The sequence below is a fragment of the Coregonus lavaretus genome, assembly GCF_964263955.1.
Source record: "Coregonus lavaretus genome assembly, chromosome: 29".
Classification (NCBI taxonomy): Eukaryota; Metazoa; Chordata; class Actinopteri; order Salmoniformes; family Salmonidae; genus Coregonus; species Coregonus lavaretus.
The window spans coordinates 3360497-3385469 of NC_140016.1; the positions used below are offsets into that span (position 1 = coordinate 3360497).

The following is a 24973-nucleotide window of genomic DNA, read 5'->3' on the forward strand; positions in this document are numbered from 1 at the left end:
AAGTCAAGGGGTGTGAATACTTTCTGAAGGCACTGTATTTACATGGTTTTCGGCATGTGATAGAAATATCAACCTCAGTACAAGCGGTCAAAAAAGTTTGGTAAACAATACCTTCCTGGGGATATTTTGCCTCAAATTTTGAGCGGCTGAAGGACAAACCGCACAGACAACCGGTAAAGTTCAAAAGTAATTTTATTAAACATTCTGGCTTGTAAGGAACATTTACACGATTTTGCAGTCATTAGTTTCAATTAATTGTGCATTACAGCTTGATTAATCAGACAAACTTGGACTGTTACTCAGCTAGCTATGTCTCAAACGCTCCTACCAAGGATCCTACCTCTGGCTTGTGGCTAGCTACGTATCGCTCTTGCTAATCTAGTTTTTGATGTTTTACAATAAAGGCACTTGAGCGGTGTTGGTAAAAAAAAACAATGAGCATCGTTCATCTTGTCAGTCAATCAAACAATGTTTTAATGATAACATTCGAGCTGTCATTATCTCTCTTTACAGTTGTCTCTACTTCCTCTACCCACAATGCCAAGTGACAAGTGTTGAGACAGAGGATCATGTTATTCAAACCACTCTAACCAAAGATGGTGTTTTAATCGCTCTTTTTAAAAATGGACACTGAAATCCTCCAGTGTTTATTTTTCGAATGCTAGTAAATGCGATGATATTGATCATTTTGTGATCAATATATCATTTTATATACAAGGAAAGCACTCTCTTATTGCCAGACAGTGAGTGACACAGTATTTTCTCATTAACCTCAATGGAAGCTCCAGTCACACCAACTCCTCTACCCTCCAACTCCACCCTGCCTACACCTTTCCCTCTGCACCGGGCAGTGGCCCCAGCAGTCCGGCTTGGATTCACCGTCCTCTACACTGCTCTCTACGGAAGTCTCTTCTTGGTCGTCTACGTTCGTCTCTGGCTCCTCCTGCTCTGCCGACACAAGCGCTGGAGCTACCAGAGTGTGTTTCTGTTCCTCTGTCTTCTCTGTTCTCCTTCTACTTCCATAACGGCCTGGAAGCCAATCACCTGGCCACAGTGTTTTACTGGCTCCTCTACTGCTTCTCTGTCTGTCTGCAGTTCTTCACCCCTCAGTCTCATCAACCTCTACTTCACTCAGGTAAGACACATTTTATATCTTAGATCACATGACATACTTGCAGGACAAGTTTTTCTGAGTTATGATTTGTTATGAAAGCATTAGTCTGACGCTCGTGACAGATTGTTAAATCGAGTAGCTGGCCAGCCGCATGCAAGATTTGGTTCGAAGTTCAGAGACTATGAAAGTATTTGTTAAAGTATGTGTTTACTTTGTCTATTGGCTGGTTTCTATTCTCCTTTGTTTGTACAGGTATTACTCAACGTGATAGAGAAGTACAGCCCTAACACTGAGCCCAGCAATGGACTGTGAGTTCCACTTCCCTCAAACTACTTGCAGCTGTTGGTGTCCTTTAGAGAGGTTTTGAAGAAGCTTTATTTAAATAATTTGAACTGACAAGTCTCTCTCTCTCCTCAGATGTTGGGCGCGGTGCTTATACGCCACCCTGAGTGGTGTGTTCCTGTGTGTCAACGTGGTGTGTGCTGCTCTTGGCTGGAACGGGGGCAGTGGAGGAGCAGGAGCTATAACATGGAGTCTGGTTCTGAAACGAGGACTGAAACATGGAGTCTGGTTCTGAAATGAGGACTGAAACATGGAGTCTGGTTCTGAAATGAGGACTGAAACATGGAGTCTGGTTCTGAAACGAGGACTGAAACATGGAGTCTGGTTCTGAAATGAGGACTGAAACATGGAGTCTGGTTCTGAAACGAGGACTGAAACATGGAGTCTGGTTCTGAAATGAGGACTGAAACATGGAGTCTAGTTCTGAAACTAGGACTGAAACATAGAGTCTGGTTCTGAAACGAGGACTGAAACATGGAGTCTAGTTCTGAAACGAGAACTGAAACATGGAGTCTGGATCTGATACGAGGACTGAAACATGGAGTCTGGTTCTGAAACGAGGACTGAAACATGGAGTCTGGTTCTGAAACGAGGACTGAAACATGGAGTCTAGTTCTGAAACGAGGACTGAAACATGGAGTCTGGATCTGATACGAGGACTGAAACATGGAGTCTGGTTCTGAAACGAGGACTGAAACATGGAGTCTGGTTCTGAAACGAGGACTGAAACATGGAGTCTAGTTCTGAAACGAGGACTGAAACATGGAGTCTGGATCTGATACGAGGACTGAAACATGGAGTCTGGTTCTGAAACGAGGACTGAAACATGGAGTCTGGATCTGATACGAGGACTGAAACATGGAGTCTGGTTCTGAAACGAGGACTGAAACATGGAGTCTGGATCTGATACGAGGACTGAAACATGGAGTCTGGTTCTGAAACTAGGACTGAAACATGGAGTCTGGATCTGAAACGAGGACTGAAACATGGAGTCTGGTTCTGAAACGAGGACTGGTCAATGACCTGCTTTTCATCTTTGAGGCTGTGTGTCTAGCTGCATTACTGCTCCTCTTAACCAGACATTCTCCATCCACCAGCCCTTACCTGCACAGTAAGGTGAGTGCTGACTAGGTTATTAACTATTCCTTAAAAGGTAATTCAACATGACAATCTTTAAAAAATATATATATATTTCACCTTTATTTAACCTTTATTTAACCGGTAAGCCAGTTGAGAACAAGTTCTCATTTACAACTGCGACCTGGCCAAGATAAATCAAAGCAGTGCGATAAAAACAACAACACAGAGTTACATATGGGGTAAAACAAAACATACAGTCAATAACACAATAGAAAATCTATATAGAGTGTGTGCAAATGTAGTAAGTTATGGAGGTAAGGAAATAAATAGGCCATAGTGCAAAATAATTACAATTTAGTATTAACACTGGAGTGATAGATGTGCAGAAGATGATGTGCAAATAGAGATACTGATGCTTAAAGTTAGTGAGGGAGATAAGCGTCTCCAGCTTCAGAGATTTTTGTAGTTCGTTCCAGTCATTAGCAGCAGAGAACTGGAAGGAATGGCGGCCAAAGGAGGTGTTTGCTTTGGGGATGACCAGTGAGATATACCTGCTGGAACGCATACTACGGGTGGGTGTTGCTATGGTGACCAATGAGCTAAGATAAGGCAGGGATTTGCCTAGCAGTGATTTATAGATGACCTGGAGTCAGTGGGTTTGGCGACAAATATGTAGTGAGGGCCAGCCAACAAGAGCGTACAGGTCACAATGGTGGGTAGTATATGGGGCTTTGGTGACAAAACGGATGGCACTGTGATAGACTACATCCAATTTGCTGAGTAGAGTGTTGGAGGCTATTTTGTAAATGACATCGCCGAAGTCAAGGATCGGTAGGATAGTCCGTTTTACGAGGGCATGTTTGGCAGCATGAGTGAAGGAGGCTTTGTTGCGAAATAGGAAGCCGATTCTAGATTTAACTTTGGATTGGAGATTCTTAATGTGAGTCTGGAAGGAGAGTTTTCGGTCTAACCAGACACCTAGGTATTTTTAGTTGTCCACATATTCTAAGTCAGACCCGCCGAGAGTAGTGATTCTAGTCGGGCGGGCGGGTGCAAGCAGCGAAGAGCATGCATTTAGTTTTACTAGTGTTTAAGAGCAGTTGGAGGCTACGGAAGGAGTGTTGTATGGCATTCTCTAGTCAAGAATGTGATTCTTCCTACAGGAATTCCTGCTTTTATGACATTCATCCTCCACTAACTGTAACTGACCTAGCTGTTCCTAACCTTGTCCCCAGTCTAATTGGAAGGAAGTGTCCGGTGAATGAGATTGACATTTCCCCTAGCCAAAATCCAGTGTTTCCGCTGCACTCATTTAACTGTGTTGCTGTGCCACGGCAAAATCTCTGCAAACAAAACGAGTAATGAATAGAAAAATCTGACAACCCCCACAGTACAATAGTTTATCTACAGTGCTGTGACCCCTCTCTGATTTTCTTTATTTTTGCATATCGTTGATACTGAACGTTATCAGATCTACAACCAAAACCTAATATTAGATAAAGGGAACCTGAGTTTACAAATAACAAAAAATATATACTCATTTTATTTATTTAATTAACAAAGTTATGCAACACCCAATTCCCCTGTGTGAAAAAGTAATAGCCCCCTTACACTGCAACCAAACGCTTCCTGTTGTTGTTGATCAGTCTCTCACATCGCTGTGGAGAAATTTTGGCCCACTCTTGCGTGCAGAACTGCTTTAACTCAGCGACATTTGTGGGTTTTCTAGCATGAACTTCAAGTCCTGCCACAACATCTCAATTGGGATTATGTCTGGACTTTGACTAGGTCATTCCATAACTACAAATGTGTTGCTTTTTAACCATTTTCATGTAGACTTGATTGTGTGTTTTGGATCATTGTCTTGCTGCATGACACAGCTGTGCTTCAGCTTCAGCTCACAGATGGATAACCTGACATTCTCCTGTAGAGTTCTCTGATACAGAGCAGAATTAATTATTCCTGGCGAAAACCAAACACAGTAAGAACCTTATACCAACGGTCAAGCATGGCGGTGGTGGTGTGATGGTTTGGGGATCCTTTGCTGCCTCAGGACCTGGACAACTTGCCTTAATAGAAGGAACCATGAAGCATGGTGGTGGTGGTGTGATGGTTTGGGAATCCTTTGCTGCCTCAGGACCTGGACAACTTGCCTTAATAGAAGGAACCAAGAATTATGCACTGTATCAGAGAATTCAACAACAACAAAATGCTCAAAAGCAACACATTTGAAGTTTTGGAATGGACAACCAGTTATTGAGTGTAAGGGGGCAATTACTTTTTCACACAGGGGCATTGGGTGTTGCATAACTTTGTTTATGAAATAAATGAAATAAGTATGCAATTGTTGTGTTATTTGTTCACTCAGGTTCCCTTTATCTAATATTTGGTTTTGGTTGAAGAGCTGATAACATTCATTATAAACATTTGCTAAATTAGAAAGGGGGCAAATTCTTTTTCACAGCACTGTATTTACCATGTCACAGTGGTGGAAAAAGTACTCAATTGTCATACTTGAGTAAAAGTAAAGATACCTTAATAGAAAATGACTCAAGTAAAATTGAAAGTCACCCAGTAAGTACTTTACACCACTCCCTAGTTGGCCTGTTGTGTGTTCTATGTAAGATAAATATTCCTTTCGAGGCGCATTTCAAGTTACGAGTGCCATAGGGAGGGAAACCTGCATTCTGACAAGCAGTCAATGCACAACAATTCTTGCAGTTTTAATGGCCTTTGTTAAAAAGAGAGTGTTCCCAGCTTTCCATTCCTACTTTTATTTATATCTCAACTCCTAAATATGTGTGAACTGCACCGTTTTAAACCCAAGAGTTTTTAGCAGCGTCATGGTTAAGCACGTTACCACTTGCAATTGGCTGTGAGGGGGGAAATGGTGACATTAAGTGGTTTCTGTGAGAAGTACAGGCTAACAGGTAGACCTACCTAATATTCACTGTGTTTATGCAGGTTTTTTGGGACATAAATTCATCAGTAGGATGCTAACTAGTTAAAATATTAAATTTGGGCTCTGGCTAATGATTAGCCCAATAGGGCACATGCAGATAGGCAACCCCATGCTTCAGCCTATGTACTGTTGAAGTCGGAAGTTTACATACACTTACGTTGGAGTCATTAAAACTTGTTTTTCAACCACTCCACAAATTTCTTGTTAACAAACTATAGTTTTGGCAAGTCGGTTAGGACATCTACTTTGTGCCTGACACAAGTAATTTTTCCAACAATTGTTTACAGACAGATTAATTCACTTATAATTGTCAAGGTCGAGGTAAGGAGTAGACCAAGGCGCAGCGTGATGAACAAACATGACTTTAATTAGTTAAAGCGTCAAAATACCAAACAAAACACGACTCGTGACGTCCACGGTATCAATGACCGAACACGGAACAAAAACCCACAACCACAAAGGGAAAACATACAGTTTAAATATGGCTCCCAATCAGAGACAACCAGCCAACAGCTGACACTCGTTGCCTCTGATTGGGAGTCACTCAGGCAAACATAGAATACAACAAACTAGAATGAACACCAACATAGAAATACACACATAGAAATGAACACACCCTGGCTCAACATAATGAGTCCCAGAGCCAGGGTGTGACAGTACCCCCCCCTAAAGGCGCGGACTGCGACCGCGCCTCAACTAAACAAACCAGGGGAGGGCTGGGCGGGCATACCTCCTCGGCGGCGGTTCTGGCTCCGGCCTTGACCACCACCCTCCAATACACCCCCCATAGTGCCCCTGGTCCAGTCTGGCCCCGCCGGCTGGAGCAGGACTGGACTTAACAGGAGCGATCCTTACCAGGCTGTCGACTCGCACCCCTGGCTTGGTGCGTGGAGGAGGAACGGGCCTTACCAGGCTGACGACTCGCACCCCTGGCTTGGTGCGTGGAGGAGGGACGGGCCTTACCAGGCTGACGACGCGCACCCCTGGCTTTGTGCGTGGAGGAGGAACGGGCCTTACCAGGCTGACGACTCGCACCCCTGGCTTGGTGCGTGGAAGAGGGACGGGCCTTACCAGGCTGACGACTCGCACCCCTGGCTTGGTGCGTGGAAGAGGGACGGGCCTTACCAGGCTGACTTCTCGCACCCCTGGCTTAGTGCGAGTGGCAGGAACAGGCCGGACCGGGCTGGCGACGCGCACCGTAGGTTTGGTGCGAGTGGCAGGAACAGGCCGGGTCGGGCTGGCGACGCGCACCGTAGACTTGGTGCGGGTGGCAGGAACAGGCCGGACCGGGCTGGCGACGCGCACCGTAGGTTTGGTGCGAGTGGAAGGAACAGGCCGGGTCGGGCTGGCGACGCGCACCGTAGACTTGGTGCGGGTGGCAGGAACAGGCCGGACCGGGCTGGCGACGCGCACCGTAGGTTTGGTGCGAGTGGCAGGAACAGGCCGGGTCGGGCTGGCGACGCGCACCGTAGACTTGGTGCGGGTGGCAGGAACAGGCCGGACCGGGCTGGCGACGCGCACCGTAGGTTTGGTGCGAGTGGCAGGAACAGGCCGGGTCGGGCTGGCGACGCGCACCGTAGACTTGGTGCGGGTGGCAGGAACAGGCCGGACCGGGCTGGCGACGCGCACCGTAGGTTTAGTGCGTGGAGCAGGGACAGGCCGGGCTGGGCTGTCGACGCACACCGTAGGCTTGGTGCGTGGAGCAGGGACAGGCTGGGCTGGGCTGTCGACGCACACCGTAGGCTTGGTGCGTGGAGCAGGGACAGGCCGGACTGGGCTGGCGACGCACACCGTAGGCTTGGTGCGTGGAGCAGGGACAGGCCGGACTGGGCTGGCGACGCACACCGTAGGATTGGTGCATGGAGCAGGGACAGGCCGAACCGGGCTGTGGAGACGGATAGGAGGCCTGGAGTGAAGAGCGGCCACCACCCGTCCTGGCTGAATGCCTACCCTCACACACTCTGTGTGAGGCATCCGCACAGGACGTACAGGGCGGTGTACCCCTGGCCTGGTGGCCTTCTGGATCCGCCCCCTTTTCTCCTCCGTCAGCCCCGTCGTCCATGCCGTGTGCCCCCCCCTAAAAATGTTCTGGGGTTGCCTCACGACCGTCCGACGACGACCCTGATCACGCCGTAGCTCCTCTCTACGGCGCGCCTCCACCGTCTCTTCTCCCGGCGCTTCCTCCCATGTCCAGCCCAAGAGCTGCCCCTGGACACGCTGCTTGGTCGTTGCATGGTGGGTTTTTCTGTCAAGGTCGAGGTAAGGAGTAGACCAAGGCGCAGCGTGATGAACAAACATGACTTTAATTAGTTAAAGCGTCAAAATACCAAACAAAACACGACTCGTGACATCCACGGTATCAATGACCGAACACGGAACAAAAACCCACAACCACAAAGGGAAAACATACAGTTTAAATATGGCTCCTAATCAGAGACAACCAGCCAACAGCTGACACTCGTTGCCTCTGATTGGGAGTCACTCAGGCAAACATAGAATACAACAAACTAGAATGAACACCAACATAGAAATACACACATAGAAATGAACACACCCTGGCTCAACATAATGAGTCCCAGAGCCAGGGTGTGACAATAATTCACTGTATCACAATTCCAGTGGGTCAGAAGTTTACATACACTAAGTTGACTGTGCCTTTAAACAGCTTGGAAAATTCCAGAAAATGATGTCATGGCTTTAGAAGCTTCTGAGAGGCTAATTGACATCATTTGAGTCAGTATGAAAATGAATGCACTCACTAACTGTAAGTCGATCTGGATAAGAGCGTCTGCTAAATGACTAAAATGTCAATGTAAATTGGAGGTGTACCTGTGGATCTATTTCAAGGCCTACCTTCAAACTCAGTGCCTCTTTGCTTGACATCATGGGCAAATCAAAAGAAATCAGCCAAGACCTCAGAAAGAAAATTGTAGACCTCCACAAGTCTGGTTCATCCTTGGGAGTAATTTCCAAACGCCTGAAGGTACCACGTTCATCTGTACAAACAATAGTATGCAAGTATAAACACCATGGGACCACACAGCCGTCATACCGCTCAGGAAGGAGACACGTTCTGTCTCCTAGAGATGAACGTACTTTGGTGCGAAAAGTGCAAATCAATCCCAGAACAACAGCAAAGGACCTTGTGAAGATGCTGGAGGAAACAGGTACAAAAGTATCTATATCCACAGTAAAACGAGTCCTATATCGACATAACCTGAAAGGCCGCTCAGCAAGGAAGAAGCCACTGCTCCAAAACTGCCATAAAAAAGCCAGACTATGGTTTGCAACTGCACATGGGGACAAAGATCGTACTTTTTGGAGAAATGTCCTCTGGTCTGATGAAACAAAAATAGAACAGTTTGGCCATAATGACCATCGTTATGTTTGGAGGAAAAAGGGGGGCTTGCAAGCCGAAGAACACCATCCCAACCATGAAGCACGGGGGTGGCAGCATCATGCTGTGGGGGTGCTTTGCTGCAGGAGGGACTGGTGCACTTCACAAAATAGATGGCATCATGAGGAAGGAAAATTATGTGGATATATTGAAGCAGCATCTCAAGACATCAGTCAAGGAAGTTAAAGCTTGGTCGCAAATGGGTCTTCCAAATGGACAATGACCCCAAGCATACTTCCATAGTTGTGGCAAAATGACTTAAAGACAACAAAGTCAAGGTATTGGAGTGGCCATCACAAAGCCCTGACCTCAATCCTATTGAACATTTTTGGGCAGAACTGAAAAAGTGTGTGCGAGCAAGGAGGCCTACAAACCTGACTCAGTTACATCAGCTATGTCAGGAGGAATGGGCCAAAATTCACCCAACTTATTGTGGGAAGCTTGTGGAAGGCTACCCGAAACGTTTGACCCAAGTTAAACAATTTAAAGGCAATGCTACCAAATACTAATTGAGTGTATGTAAACTTCTAACCCACTGGGAATGTGAATCACAGAAAATAAATGACATTTCACATTCTTAAAATAAAGTGGTCATCCTAACTGACCTAAAACAGGGAATTTTTGCTAGGATTAAATGTCAGGAATTGTGAAAAACTGAGTTTAAATATATTTGGCTAAGGTGTATGTAAACTTCCGACTTCAACTGTACATGTAGGTAGAGTTATTAAAGTGACTATGCATAGATAATAAACAGAGTAGCAGCAGTGTTAAAAGGGGGAGGGGGGGGGGGGGGCAATGCAAATAGTCTGGGTAGCCATTTGATTAGCTGTTCAGGAGTTTTATGGCTTGGGGGTAGAAGCTGTTAAGAAGCCTTTTGGACCTAGGCTTGGCGCTCCAGTACCCCATGCCATGCGGTAGCAGAGAGAACAGTCTATGGCTAGGGTGGCTGGAGTATTTGGCAATTTTAAGGGCCTTCCTCTGACACGCCTGGTATAGAGGTCCTGGATGGCAGGAAGCTTGGCCCCAGTGATGTACTGGGTCGTACGCACTACCCTCTGTAGTGCCTTGCGGTTGGAGGCCGAGCAGTTGCCACACCAGGCAGTGATGCAACCAGTCAGGATGCTCTTGATGGTGCAGCTGTAGAACATTTTGAGGATCTGAGGACCCATGCCAAATCTTTTCAGTCTCCTGAGGGGGAATAAGCTTTGTTGTGCCTTCTTCACGACTGTCTTGGTGTTTTTGGACCATGATAGTTTGTTGGTGATGTGGACACCAAGGAACTTGAAGCTCTCAACCTGCTCCACTACAGCCCCGTCGATGAGAATGGGGGCGTGCTCGGTCCTCCTTTTCCTGTAGTCCACAATCATCTCCTTTGTCTTGATCACATTGAGGGAGAGGTTGTTGTCCTGGCACCACACTGCCAGGTCTCTGACCTCCTCCCTATAGGTTGTCTAATCATTGTCGTTCATGGGTGAACAGGGAGTACAGGAGGGGACTGAGCACACACCCCTGAGGGGCCCCCGTGTTGAGGATCAGGGTGGCAGATGTGTTGTTACCTAACCTTACCACCTGGGGGCGGCCCATCAGGAAGTCCAGGATCCAGTTGCAGAGGGAGGTGTTTAGTCCCAGGATCCTTAGCTTAGTGATGAGCTTTGAGGGTGCTATGGTGTTGAACGTTGAGCTGTTGTCAATGAATTGCATTCTCACATAGGTGTTCCTTTTGTCCAGGTGGGAAAGGGCAGTGTGGAGTGCAATAGAGATTGCATCACCTGTGGATCTGTTGGGGCGATATGCAAATTGGAGTGGGTCTAGGGTTTCTGGGATAATGGTGTTGATGTGAGCCATGACCAGCCTTTCAAAGCACTTCATGGCTACAGACGTGAGTGCTACGGGTCGGTAGTCATTTAGGCAGGTTACCTTAGTGTTCTTGGGCACAGGGACTATGGTGGTCTGCTTGAAACATGTTGGTATTACAGACTCAGTCAAGGTTGAAAATGTCAGTGAAGACACTTGCCAGTTGGTCAGCGCATGCTCAGAGTACAAGTCCTGGTAATCCATCTGGCCCTGTGGCCTTGTAAATGTTGACCTGTTTAAAGGTCTTACTCACATCGGCCACGGAGAGCGTGATCACACAGTCGTTCGGAACAGCTGATGCTCTCATGCATGCTTCAGAGTTGCTTGCCTCTAAGCAATTTAGCTCGTCTGGTAGGCTTGAGTCACTGGGCAGCTCGCGGCTGTGCTTCCCTTTGAAGTCTGTAATAGTTTGCAAACCCTGCCACATCCGACGAGCGTCGGAGCCGGTGTAGTACGAATCAATTCACCTGTATGGTTAATGTACAACAACAAATGATTACTGTTCACACTGTTGTCTCTTTTCACCAGCTGGTATGGATCCATCAAGGAGACGACACCTCGTCTTCGGCCAGTAACCCTCCTGACCAGAACCAACACCACACATTTTACTCTACACCACAGAACTAACTGACCCTCTCTCTGAAATGGCACCATATTCTCTTTATAGTGCGCTATATAGGGTAGAGGAAGCCATTTTGGACGCACCCTGGTCCTGTTTGTCTGCAGTGAAATGTTGAAGCGCTCTCTCTCAGGTTGCTGACCACTTGCAGCTGCAGACAGTCAATACCTCATTCCAATGGACTGATGCGTTTTTGCACAAAAATAAACTCTCCGAAAGTTGTCACTAAATTGAGTAACTATGCACCTTTTAAACTGATCAATAGATGACTGACATCTCCAAAGGGGGCCTTGTTTAAAAAAAAAATGTAATTCCTTTGATTGGTCACAATGTGTTTGTCAACTGACCTGTGTATTCATTAGCCAGATTGTGCAATTTCATGTCAACTCCTTGTCACTCAATGTCATGTCAAATGTTTGGCTTGAAAATGAGCAATGGAGTTGGCAAGAGGAAAAACACTGACGCTCAGTCTATATTCATTCCACTATAGAAAGTTTATTTTCTGACAAACCAAATATTTTGTAAAGGTGTTGTTTCCTACTTGCCGACTAGCTAAAAAGGCATCGTAACATCGGTATGACCACTGCCATAAGTAATGCAGACAACAGTAGATTAGTTTGTCATTTTCTGTGATTGTACATTGAAGTAAGCTAACATTTATTCAGATATCACCTCGTCGTTTTAGCATTTATGGACCAAATACCTCTTCCTTCTCACCAGCATTTTCTAGGGGATTCATAGGTAAACGAATATACTCAGATCTGTGTAAATGTCTGATTGTTAATCTTGTACGTACAATGCGTCACAACACATTAAAATGTGAATAAAAATAATGAAGTCTTCCATTTCTTCTAGGTTGGTGCACCGCCCCTTTCCTCAGCTTGGGGCTGGAGTCAATCCATATCGCTGAAGATCCGCATTCAAATTAAAGGTCATTTTCCGATTGAGCTGACATTTGCCGCATTTACCGTGAATGCAGTCTCTGCAACATTGCCTTTAAAAAAATGGTCAATCGCGCTATAAAGCGTATCGACAGTGCTACGGATTGATTTACTACCACTATAGTAAATATGACGAGGGAACACAGAGGCGACAGGTTGGCCACCAGCCGAGTACAGCTCACGTTGGTCTGTCATTTCCTAGATAGCAGAGATGAATATTAAGGTCATGATAGTGAACCCATCCACGTAGTACATCCCAACGAAGACATGACCTGAGCTCTGATAACAGCAACGTTTCATTTCAATGGTTTATTCTGCAGTATGTACAGATCATCCTATTAAAACTCTTTTTACAGTATATACAGGTTAAATCAACCCACTTTCCTAATAAGTTATAATGCCCCCGCCTGCAGCAAAATCTTTGATATCCCAGAAATCAGAGAAAGACATGAAGGGGAAAACAGTATAACGTCGTCCATCACTCGGGGTGCTATGGCTACACCCTATTCCCTAGATAAGTAGTGCACTACTTTCGACCAGAGACCTGTGCACTACATAGGGAATAGGGTGCCATTTCAGACAAAGCCAGACTGCAATTTAACATGGCTTCCTTTAACTCAATGAGTCAGACCTTCCTGTAACACGGTCTGACAAGCTGGGGAATAAGGGTGATCAACTTTACAGTGAAGAAAAATCAACCTTTCACGGTTGGATCAACTCCATGGTAGAAGGAGAAATACCAGTGACCTGAGATTTTTTTTTTTTTTTTTTAACTGTCCACTTTGTTGTCACTGATCAAGTCTGTATTTGAAGAAGTCCGGTCTTAGGTCAGGTCTGTATTTGAAGGAGTCTGGTCTCAGGTCAGGTCTGTATTTGAAGGAGTCTGGTCTCAGGTCAGGTCTGTGTGAAGAGGGGGGAAACAAAACACCTGCAGATGGATCATAAGATGTCAGGCAGTAGAAATCTTGCTTTTATGTCCAACAACAACAAAAAGGTTGTGGAACACAACATGTTCCTTCTTCCTCTTTCTGTCGGAGTTTGAACAGCACAAAACACAGAGCCAGGAGGGGGAAAAGAGAAATAAAATACAGCTATTATTCTAAATTGGTCATCAATAAATGTATTGATTGATAAGTCAGTTCCCAGAATGCACCAGTAGGCATGTATTAGTGGTCAGGAGGAGGGGGTGTGGTCTCGAGTTTGCGGAGACGACGGCGCCTCAGCTCTGAAGGGTTGGGGTCTCCATCTTCCCCGACTTCCTCTCCATCTTCCCCGACTTCCTCTCCATCCCGCTTGTCTTCACTGTCGCCCAACGTGGTAGAGTCTGGCTGGGAGAAACCTGTCGCCCCGTTCACAGCTTCTGGTTCAGCAGCTGGAAAGAAGAGACAGAGGAGAGAAACAAGTGAGAAAATGTGTGTCTACAGTGTAAAACATGCCGCTTCACAGTCTCACTAATGGCTAGTCCGGATTCCTAACGGAATGATTCTGTTTCACTTCACAATGTCAGTCAGTCAATAGGAAGACTTAACTGTACTGTTCTGAGAGTCATTCTCCTGGGTTTCTGCACTAGTGGAGACTTACAGTGCATTCAGAAAGTATTCAGACCCCTTGACTTTTTCTACATTTTGTTAAGTTACAGCCTTCTTCTAAAATGGATTAAATAAATGTTTTTCCTCAATCTACACACAATACCCCATAATGACAAAGCAAAAATAGGTTTTTAACACTGTTTACAAATGTACAGTACCAGTCAAAGGTTTGGACACACCTACTCATTCCAGGGTTATTCTTTATTTTTACTATTTTCTACACTGTAGAATAAAAGTGAAGACATCACAACTATGAAATAACACAAATGGAATCATGTAGTAACCAAAAAAAAAGTGTTAAACAAATCAAAATATATTTTATATTTGAGATTCTTCAAATAGCCACCCTTTGCCTTGATGACAGCTTTGCACACTCTTGGCATTCTCTCAACCAGCTTCATGAGGTAGTCACCTGGAATGCATTTCAATTAACAGGTGTGCCTTCTTAAAAGTTAATTTGTGGAATTTCTTTCTTCTTAATGCGTTTGAGCCAATCAGTTGTGTTGTGACAAGGTAGGGGGGGTATACAGAAGATAGCCCTATTTGGTAAAAGACCAAGTCCATATTATGGCAAGAACAGCTTAAATAAGCATGGAGGAGGTGGTGTGATGGTGCTTTGCTGGTGACACTGTTGGTGATTTATTTAGAATTCAAGGCACACTAGCATGGCTACCACAGCATTCTGCAGCGATACGCCATCCCATCTGGTTTGCGCTTAGTGGGACTATCATTTGTTTTTCAACAGGACAATGACCCAAAACACACCTTCAGAATGTGTAAGAGCTATTTGACCAAGGAGAGTGATGGAGTGCTGCATCAGATGACCTGGCCTCCACAATCACCCTACCTCAACCCAATTGAGATGGTTTGGGATGAGTTGGACCGCAGAGTGAAAGAAAGGCAGCCAACAAGTGCTCAGCATATGTGGGAACTCCTTCAAGACTGCCTTTTACTGAGGAGTGGCTTCCGTCTGGCCACTCTACCATAAAGGCCTGATTGGTGGAGTGCTGCAGAGATGGTTGTCCTTCTGGAAGGTTCTCCCATCTCCACAGAGGAACTCTGGAGCTCTGTCAGAGTGACCTTCGGGCCCTTCTCCCCCGATTGCTCAGTTTGGCCGGGCGGCCAGCTCTAGGAAGTCTTGGTGGTTCTCAAGGATGATCAATGGAAACAGGATGCACCTGAGCTCAATTTCAAGTCTCATAGCAAAGGGACTGAATACTTATGTAAATAAGGTATCTGTTTTTTAGGTTTTATAAATTAGCAAAATTTTCTAAAAACCTGTTTTCGCTTTGTCATTATGGGGTATTGTGTGTAGATTGAGGTGGAAAATGTTTTAATATAATCAATTTTAGTATAAGGCTAACGTAACAAAATGTGGAAAAGGGCAAGTGGTCTGAACACTTTCCGAATGCACTGTACCTGTGCTGTTCTGAGAGTCATTCTCCTGGGTTTCTGCACTAGTTGAGACTTACCTGTGCTGTTCTGAGAGTCATTCTCCTGGGTTTCTGCACTAGTGGAGGAAGGAGATAATCCACTGGCCTCGCCAGCAGCGCTGCTGTTTTCTGACCGAGGAGGACTGAGGAGGAAAGGAGTAGTATAATTATCATATTGCTAAAACAATAAATGGAAAATGTTGACACACTAAAGATGTGGTTTTCCCCACATAAAAATGAAACAAGGCATCATTACGTGAGTGTGGCGACGGTAGTGAGGTAATGGTGGATGTTGAGCATGGCAGCGTCCAGTAGAGTGTGGATGTTGTGGAGACACTGCAGTCTGGCCTCCAGGCCCCTACGGCCCTCCTGCTCCAGCTCCGTCAGCTCAGCCTCTGACATGGTGGACAGGGCCGGGGGAGGAGGGGGCATGGCTGACACTGGGCCGGAACACACAGAGTAACAAGGTTATTCAAGATGCCTGCCTTAATACAGATTTGTGAACATCTCAGCCCTCGGCAACAGCCATCCCTCGGCAACAGCCATCCCTCGGCAACAGCCATCCCTCGGCAACAGCCATCCCTCGGCAACTTGGTAAATAACAACAAACTTGTTGCTTGAAATGTTGAAAAATTGTGGCCCATCTACAGTACATCATGATGGAGGCTTCCTTTATAAGTGAAGGTGTAAGTGGGAATGACTCCAGCTCTTACCAAACGGTGGAGGTGGTGGCATAGTCAGCCACGGAGCTGAGGGGAACAGTGGGGGTGGGAAGGAGGGGAAAGGGGACCCAGGCATAGGGCCTCCTGGAGCCGGAGCAGCACCGACTGTACTGGCCCCAGCGGACTGACTGGTGCCTGATTCACACAAGGAGAAATGATGACTTAATGTTCACAGAATGTTAGGACAGACACTTTAGGGCTGGTCCCCCAGACCCAGAGGAAACATACTCCTGGACCAAAAAGCATGCTCAATTGAAAATCTCTATTGAACGTGCCATTTCGTCATCTAGGTCCGGGAAATTACCTCTTTAATTGGTTAATAGCTAGCTATTACACTAGAATGTGGAGGTTGGCCTGAGTCTACCCTCCCATTCAGAAAAGATTGACATTTTGACAAATGCCTGTCTTAAGTACCAGAGAGTAGAAATGAGACTCACCAGCTCCCTGAGTCTGAGCTGCCTCTGGGGCACCAGCAGGGGGGGCCGCTCCAGGGAAGGGGCCCCAGAAAGGAAACAGCCCTGGGGGGAAGTGGGGCATCATTCCTGGGCCAACTAAAGGAGACAAGAGGGAGACTCGTGTCAGTCAGCTGCTTGGGAGTCAACCCAGTTTATATCTAGTAACTTCATGAAACCATTACTAGGTTCCTATCAGATATCTAGTAACTTCATGAAACCATTACTAGGTTCCTATCAGATATGGTCCTCTGTAGCTCAACTGGTAGAGCACGGCGCTTGTAACGCCAAAGTAGTGGGTTCGATCCCCGGGACCACCCATACACAAAAAATGTATGCACGCATGACTGTAAGTCGCTTTGGATAAAAGCGTCTGCTAAATGGCATATTATATTATATTATATTATAAGATATCTAGTAACTTCATGAACCTATATTTGATGTTAGACAATGAACGTGTTGCTCTGTGTGGCGCTACCCACCGTTCCCAGGTGGACCAGGGACAGGGGCGTTGGCTGGTGCTGCTGGAGCAGGGGGCTGGGCAGGGGCTGGGGCAGGGGGCTGGTTGGGGTTAGAGGCCCGGAGGACATCCATACGACATGTAGGACACGTCTGCTGTCTCTGGAACCAGGAGCGAAGGCAACTTGAGATACAAAATGAAGGAAAAGGTTAGTTAGCTACACCGAGTTGGTGACTTAAACAGCAGAAAACCAACAGGATCAGCCCAAACAATAAACGGGATAGGAATGGTGATGAAATGTATTCATATGACTAGTCAAATATTTAAAAAAAAAAAAACATTTTCTTATCTTATTTTCTACTTTCTGATAATGTTCTGTCTAAAATAAGTATAGCGTAGATGTATCCATAAAATACCTTGAGTGGAAGATATGGTTGCAGGGAAGTTTCTTGGCTCCAGTCACCATCTCTTCACGACAGATGATACACACATTGTCTGAAGCCAGCAGATCTTCAGGAGTGGCATCTGGGTAACTGCAGAGATACAAATAGAGTTCATTGATCATTGACTAGTCCACTGATGTTTAGTCAATGTTATTCATCCTAAATGATGAATATGGTAAGAGGAACGATTTTTTTCATTGTGGATACACAAAATAACCGGATGCATTGCACACTCACAGTGTATTCATGTTGCGGATGGCTCGCCGGGACATTATTGCATCCGTTACGGCTTTCTTGAACTGCCTAAAGAACAGAATCCAGAAATTCAAGTGTTCTAATGGTTACACATCTGCCTCTAATTAAAACTAAACAATAGAGAAGACAATCTGTTGGCCGGATAACATACGGGGTCTTCAGAGAGCCCTTGGTTCAGACTAGGTCCATGAATTTAGAGTGGCATCTTTATTCTAGGGTTCAGAGTAGCTGTGTTGCTCACCTCATAGCCAGGTACATGGGCCGGATGGCGAATAGGGGGAAGGTGTGCACCTTTATCATGATGGTCATGAACGCCATATACAGGAGGACCTTGATGAAACCTGGGAGGGAAGAGTGGGGAGATTTTAATGTCTTAAAACATCCCACTTCAGTATATACAGGACCAGTTTCCTGGACCCAAAACAACCCTAGTCCTGGACTAAAATAGCATGATTTTCATTCTAAGAAATGTGGCTTAATGTGGATCCAATAAACTGGACCTTTAAAGTTGTACAGCATGTGTAGAGTATCTTTAGTGATAAAGGTATCATACCAGTGAAGAGCTCAGTGTACAGAGGATCTTTAGTGATAAAGGTATCATACCAGTGAAGAGCTCAGTGTAAAGAGGATCTTTAGTGATAAAGGTATCATACCAGTGAAGAGCTCAGTGTAAAGAGTATCTTTAGTGATAAAGGTATCATACCAGTGAAGAGCTCAGTGTAAAGAGGATCTTTAGTGATAAAGGTATCATACCAGTGAAGAGCTCAGTGTAAAGAGGATCTTTAGTGATAAAGGTATCCTACCAGTGAAGAGCTCAGTGTAAAGAGGATCTTTAGTGATAAAGGTATCATACCAGTGAAGAGCTCAGTGTAAAGAGTATCTTTAGTGATAAAGGTATCCTACCAGTGAAGAGCTCAGTGTAAAGAGGATCTTTAGTGATAAAGGTATCATACCAGTGAAGAGCTCAGTGTAAAGAGGATCTTTAGTGATAAAGGTATCGTACCAGTGAAGAGCTCAGTGTACAGCGTATCTTTAGTGATAAAGGTATCCTACCAGTGAAGAGCTCCGTGTAAAGAGGATCTTTAGTGATAAAGGTATCATACCAGTGAAGAGCTCAGTGTAAAGAGGATCTTTAGTGATAAAGGTATCATACCAGTGAAGAGCTCAGTGTAAAGAGGATCTTTAGTGATAAAGGTATCATACCAGTGAAGAGCTCAGTGTAAAGAGGATCTTTAGTGATAAAGGTATCGTACCAGTGAAGAGCTCAGTGTACAGCGTATCTTTAGTGATAAAGGTATCCTACCAGTGAAGAGCTCCGTGTAAAGAGGATCTTTAGTGATAAAGGTATCATACCAGTGAAGAGCTCAGTGTAAAGAGGATCTTTAGTGATAAAGGTATCATACCAGTGAAGAGCTCAGTGTAAAGAGGATCTTTAGTGATAAAGGTATCCTACCAGTGAAGAGCTCAGTGTAAAGAGGATCTTTAGTGATAAAGGTATCATACCAGTGAAGAGCTCAGTGTAAAGAGGATCTTTAGTGATAAAGGTATCATACCAGTGAAGAGCTCAGTGTAAAGAGGATCTTTAGTGATAAAGGTATCATACCAGTGAAGAGCTCCGTGTAAAGAGGATCTTTAGTGATAAAGGTATCATACCAGTGAAGAGCTCCGTGTAAAGAGTATATTTAGTGATAAAGGTATCATACCAGTGAAGAGCTCAGTGTAAAGAGGATCTTTAGTGATAAAGGTATCCTACCAGTGAAGAGCTCAGTGTAAAGAGGATCTTTAGTGATAAAGGTATCATACCAGTGAAGAGCTCAGTGTAAAGAGGATCTTTAGTGATAAAGGTATCGTACCAGTGAAGAGCTCAGTGTACAGCGTATCTTTAGTGATAAAGGTATCCTACCAGTGAAGAGCTCCGTGTAAAGAGGATCTTTAGTGATAAAGGTATCATACCAGTGAAGAGCTCAGTGTAAAGAGGATCTTTAGTGATAAAGGTATCATACCAGTGAAGAGCTCAGTGTAAAGAGGATCTTTAGTGATAAAGGTATCATACCAGTGAAGAGCTCAGTGTAAAGAGGATCTTTAGTGATAAAGGTATCGTACCAGTGAAGAGCTCAGTGTACAGCGTATCTTTAGTGATAAAGGTATCCTACCAGTGAAGAGCTCCGTGTAAAGAGGATCTTTAGTGATAAAGGTATCATACCAGTGAAGAGCTCAGTGTAAAGAGGATCTTTAGTGATAAAGGTATCATACCAGTGAAGAGCTCAGTGTAAAGAGGATCTTTAGTGATAAAGGTATCCTACCAGTGAAGAGCTCAGTGTAAAGAGGATCTTTAGTGATAAAGGTATCATACCAGTGAAGAGCTCAGTGTAAAGAGGATCTTTAGTGATAAAGGTATCATACCAGTGAAGAGCTCAGTGTAAAGAGGATCTTTAGTGATAAAGGTATCCTACCAGTGAAGAGCTCAGTGTAAAGAGGATCTTTAGTGATAAAGGTATCATACCAGTGAAGAGCTCAGTGTAAAGAGGATCTTTAGTGATAAAGGTATCCTACCAGTGAAGAGCTCAGTGTACAGCATGTAGACTGCTTTGTTGTCCCAGGGGCTGTCACTCTGGAGGTGGACAGTGTGGAGGGTGTACTTGATGAAGGTGGTGAGCACCATAGTCATCAGGATGGCGTACTAAACAACCAGAGGAACAACTACAGTTATTATTTAGGTATTTCAGAAGTGTGCCGAATTATTACCAACTGCTTAGATTCATCAAGACAACGAATATTACTTCAAAAAGAAATGCGGCAGGCATATATGAATAAAGCGTCACATGACTGAAATTCAAAAAATGTGTAGTTTTACAAACCTCAAATCCAAAGACCAGTTGGACAGAGGCCCCCCGTGTGATGATACTGTGACAGGCATGGTTGACGAACAGGAAGTCCAGAACTCCCAGCAACACCATCAGAGCTATGAGAGAGAGACGCAATGATTTAGATCTCTTCACTCCTACCAGTCATTTTGACTAAACACTAGTATAGGTCTAGACGTTCTTGCCCAGATATGCCAGTTGCGTTATCACTCTTGGATTGCGTCCTACCTGACAGGTCGCTCCTACCAGGTGGCGTGGCGAGAATCTGTCTCCGCACCACGTGCTCTCACCACTGGTGTCCCCCAGGGCTCAGTTCTAGGCCCTCTCCTATTCTCACTATACACCAAGTCACTTGGCTCTGTCATATCCTCACATGGCCTCTCCTATCATTGCTACGCAGATGACACACAATTAATCTTCTCCTTTCCCCCTTCTGATAACCAGGTGGCGAATCGCATCTCTGCATGTCTGGCAGACATATCAGTATGGATGACGGATCACCAACTCAAGCTGAACCTCGGCAAGACGGAGCTGCTCTTCCTCCCGGGGAAGGACTGCCCGTTCCATGATCTCGCCATCACGGTTGACAACTCCGTTGTGTCCTCCTCCCAGAGTGCAAAGAGCCTCACCACCTTCCGGAGACACTTGAAACCCCACCTCTTTAAGGAATACCTGGGATAGGATGAAGTAATCCTTCTACCCCCCCCCCCCCCCCCCTTACCCCACCCCAAAATAATAAAATAAAAAATTCTAACAAATAAAAAATATATAAAATAACTAAAAAATATATTTAAAAAAATAAGGTGAATGCACCTATTTGTACGTCGCTCTGGATAAGAGCGTCTGCTAAATGCCGAAAATGTAAATGTAATCAAGCGTCAAGGTCGATGTTTCGTTTTACTGGTGTGCATCCAGGACCAGGTGCAGTAGTCTGATATTTGCATACAGCTGTAATTTAAGAAACACACTTGGTCCTGAAAACCCCAGTTTCACATATCTGTGAATAAATCAGTAGCACTCCAGAAAGTAGTAAAGATTACAGTCCTGATATACACTGTAGGGTCTATTCAAAGATTATATAACCCATACTGTAATGTAAACGTATACCACTGAAGAGCCCATTACAAGATATTGTATATCACTGAGTGGGCCTTTAACACATTGAAAAGATATAACCCATACTCACATAACACCCTGAAGTGGAAGAGCCAGGATATATTAGGACTTCGCTCCATCTGAGTGAGAAGGTTTGGAAAATACCATAAGAACAGACAGACACTTGCTTTCCTTTCACATTCATTGCCACTTTATGGATGGTAAACATGTTTGTTGTATAGTAACTAAATGGCTTAACTATGTGAAATATCTATACAAATGTGTTTTTTAACATGTAACAGCGTCTCACAAAGTCCACCCTGTCCTCAGCCAGCCAGTGGAAGCACTTGATGAAGAGCAGCAGGGTGAAGAGTGCTACGAAGCGGGGAGAGAAGTCATCTCTGAACACTGTGAAGGCCAGACACGTCTCTGTGACAGCATACCAGGACCGCTCGATCAGGTGCTGAAGGGAGAGGAAGTTGAATATTAGTTATAAACTTTATACACTTATCATACTGACCCAACCTGTACTGGCTTTGATATTTTATTTTCAGATTTTCCTTTCCAGCATGAGTCTAGCAAATATGGTGGATGTGTAATCGAGACAGCGCAGTACAGCTTGGCTTGTGAAGAGGGTATAATGGTTGCAACACAGGCCTAAGCAACAACGGCATTACATTACATAGAAGACCAGTGGTAGTTATTGAGCAATACAGATCTGGTACTCTAGTAAACCAAACAGGAGTAAACAAACACTGAAATAACATATGGATTGGTCCATACCTCCATCTCTGCAGCTCTCAGCTGTCCGAAGAAGACTTTACGCATGAACTTTCCCAACAGGAACACCAACACAAACGCCTGGATGTACAACACCTGCCGCATAGAGGGGGAGGGAGGGAAAGCCACGTTACAGACCACACATCTGATAAACATATCAAAGGGGATGTAGAGAACGGTGTGTGTACTCACCGCCATACTGGGGCTGCTCTTGGTGAGGTAGACCACAGTGGGGTAGAACTGGTGTTTGAGCAAGTAGGCATGGGAAACCACTGCGCCAGTCAGAGCCAGACTGGTGGCAGTCACCAGGGCCGCACGCACCATGGTGCAGGCAGTATCTACAGCTGTGTGGTAGGAAGACAGGGGCAACACAGTCAGGCAGTAATCTACAGCTGTTTGGTAGATAGTGCCTGACTGAGCGGCAGGTAGCTTAGTGGTTAAGAGCGTTGTGCCAGTAACCGAAAGGTCGCTGGTTCTAATCCCGAGCCGACTAGGTGAAAAATCTGTCGATGTGCCCTTGAGCAAGGCACTTAACCCTAATTGCTCATGTAAGTCGCTCTGGATAAGAGCGTCTGCTAAATGACTAAAAATGTAAAATGTGTGGTAGCAAGACAGGGCAACGCAATCGGAATGTAGAGCAGGTTAGGACCTTGTAATTTCATAATCCTGGCTGTTGGACAATCCAATTTGGAAGGTATCCAATTGTTTCCTTATAACTCACTAGATAGCTAACAGCCAGTGAATATATACATGCATGTTGACAGCTGCCTAGGGGCAAGTGTAAACAGAGAGCAATGTTTGAACTAGATTGACACTGACATCAACAAAAAGACATCTTCACTCAATTTGATTTAGCCTTCATTTCGCTCAAACTAAACCTGCATTGTTGAAATGCCAAATTGTATCTATCAAGCTAGGTAGATGTATCGGATGGCAAGTCAATAAGATAGCTAACAAGACAGCTTGCCTAGTTTGACATTTTGCTAACACCCTATTCAACTCAGCCACATAAAGCTAATCCTTAGTTAGCTAGCTAGTTAACAATGCAATATTATAGTTGAAGGGGTGTGTTAGCTAATCTGGCCTGGAAGGGACTGTTCTTTCTCTGCATATCCAGCTAGTTTAGCTAACTACCTAACGTTAGTTAGCTGTACTACTGTTACTGTAGTGCGAAACTAATTTGGACAACTACCTAGCTAGCTAGCTAACGTTAGCTACTCACGGATTCGATGACGTTTTCGCCACGGAATGCACTTTGCTGAGCTTGTTCCAACGCCTTGATTTGGGGGTGTTTACTCTGATTACAAGATGTATCAGCTCCCTCAACTATATCACGACCAATTACGTTTCCATTCTTCGAGCATTTCTCTGTCTAGTTCACTAACATTGATGCCCCCAAAGACGCCTACCTGAGTCTCTCTGATACGTGTTTATCTTTGGCTTGCTCCTCCAAGTGGCCACCTCACTTCCGGGGAAATCCAAACTAGCTAGCTAGCTAGCCAACCAGCAATTCAAGGGGATATGCGTTCGATGGAAACCGTTTAACGTTAGCTGTTGCGCAACGGAAGAAAAGCCGTTGAATAGCAAGCTAACTGACGTAGCATTCCAATATAAACCGTGACACTCAGCCCGCAGAATTCCTGTCAGTGTAGCTAAGAGCTAACTACCTGACTTGTCCTCGATGGGAGTGCATGGGTTTTCATACCGGCGTACCCCGGCGGCGTTTTGGCATTGGATTTGTACCCTGGTGACAGTTAACAGACCATATTTTAGTAGACCTGCGGTAACAAACCAACGCGGACCAATAGATGAACATGTATAACTATTTTACCTATGGGGGTCTGGCAAGTTGACTTCCTACCACGTACTACCGCCAATCAAATTATAGGTTATATTAACCGTAATGATTGTAGTGGCGCACCTCTACAATTTCAGCATCACAACAAAAGTACGCACCAATGCATGTTTTTCAATAGAAGTTGTCCTAACAGACAAGTATGGACAAAACAGTCAAAAATAACATGTGAATAAAATGTAGTCATTGTTACCCATTATAAGTTTACTTTATTGTGCTAATGAAGTTGATCATGTCATATCAGAATAATGCCACTAACTGTACCCTGTACAGTCGTGGTCAAAAGTTTTGAGAATGACACAAGTATTGGTCTTCACAAAGTTCGTTGCTTCAGTGTTATGAGATATTTTTTGTCAGATGTTACTATGGTATACTGAAGTATAATTACAAGCACTCCATATGTGTCAAAGGCTTTTATTGACAATTACATTAAGTTTATGCAAAGAGTCAATATTTGCAGTGTTGACCCTTCTTTTTCATGACCTCTGCAATCTGCCCTGGCATGCTGTCAATTAACTTCTGGGCCACATCCTGACTGATGGCAGCCCATTCTTGCATAATCAATGCTTGGAGTTTGTCAGAATTTGTGGGGTTTTGTTTGTCCACCTGCCTCTTGAGGATCGACCACAAATTCTCAATGGGATTAAGGTCTGGGAAGTTTCCTGGCCATGGACCCAAAATGTCGATGTTTTGTTCCCCGAGCCACTTAGTTATCA

General features: G+C 44.9%; 1 protein-coding gene and 1 pseudogene across 3 annotated transcripts; one reads left to right on the forward strand and one right to left on the reverse strand.

Moving 5' to 3' along the window:
• Positions 1–775: 775 nt before the first annotated feature.
• Positions 776–12222, forward strand: LOC311105108 (G protein-coupled receptor 137Ba-like; annotated as a pseudogene). Its single transcript, XR_014615820.1, has 4 exons — positions 776–1135; positions 1367–1422; positions 1532–2572; positions 11278–12222. The product of XR_014615820.1 is annotated as a G protein-coupled receptor 137Ba-like (transcript).
• Positions 11838–24235, reverse strand: LOC311105104 (E3 ubiquitin-protein ligase synoviolin-like). Of its 2 annotated transcripts, none has more exons than XM_084147116.1 (16): positions 23812–24235; positions 22595–22746; positions 22406–22498; positions 21933–22085; positions 21714–21762; positions 20522–20625; positions 20217–20343; positions 17905–18004; positions 17646–17711; positions 17382–17498; positions 16988–17148; positions 16491–16604; positions 16045–16188; positions 15588–15771; positions 15371–15474; positions 11838–13681 (listed from the first exon to the last, which is right to left on the reverse strand). In XM_084147116.1, exons 2-16 carry the CDS (start codon positions 22724–22726, stop codon positions 13476–13478), a joined length of 1854 nt encoding a protein of 617 aa, XP_084003242.1. In that variant the 5' UTR covers positions 22727–22746; positions 23812–24235; the 3' UTR covers positions 11838–13475. The 2 variants fall into 2 exon arrangements, with proteins under 2 accessions (XP_084003242.1, XP_084003241.1); XM_084147115.1 differs by having other exon boundaries at positions 23625–24084.
• Between the last annotated feature and the right edge of the window lie 738 nt (positions 24236–24973).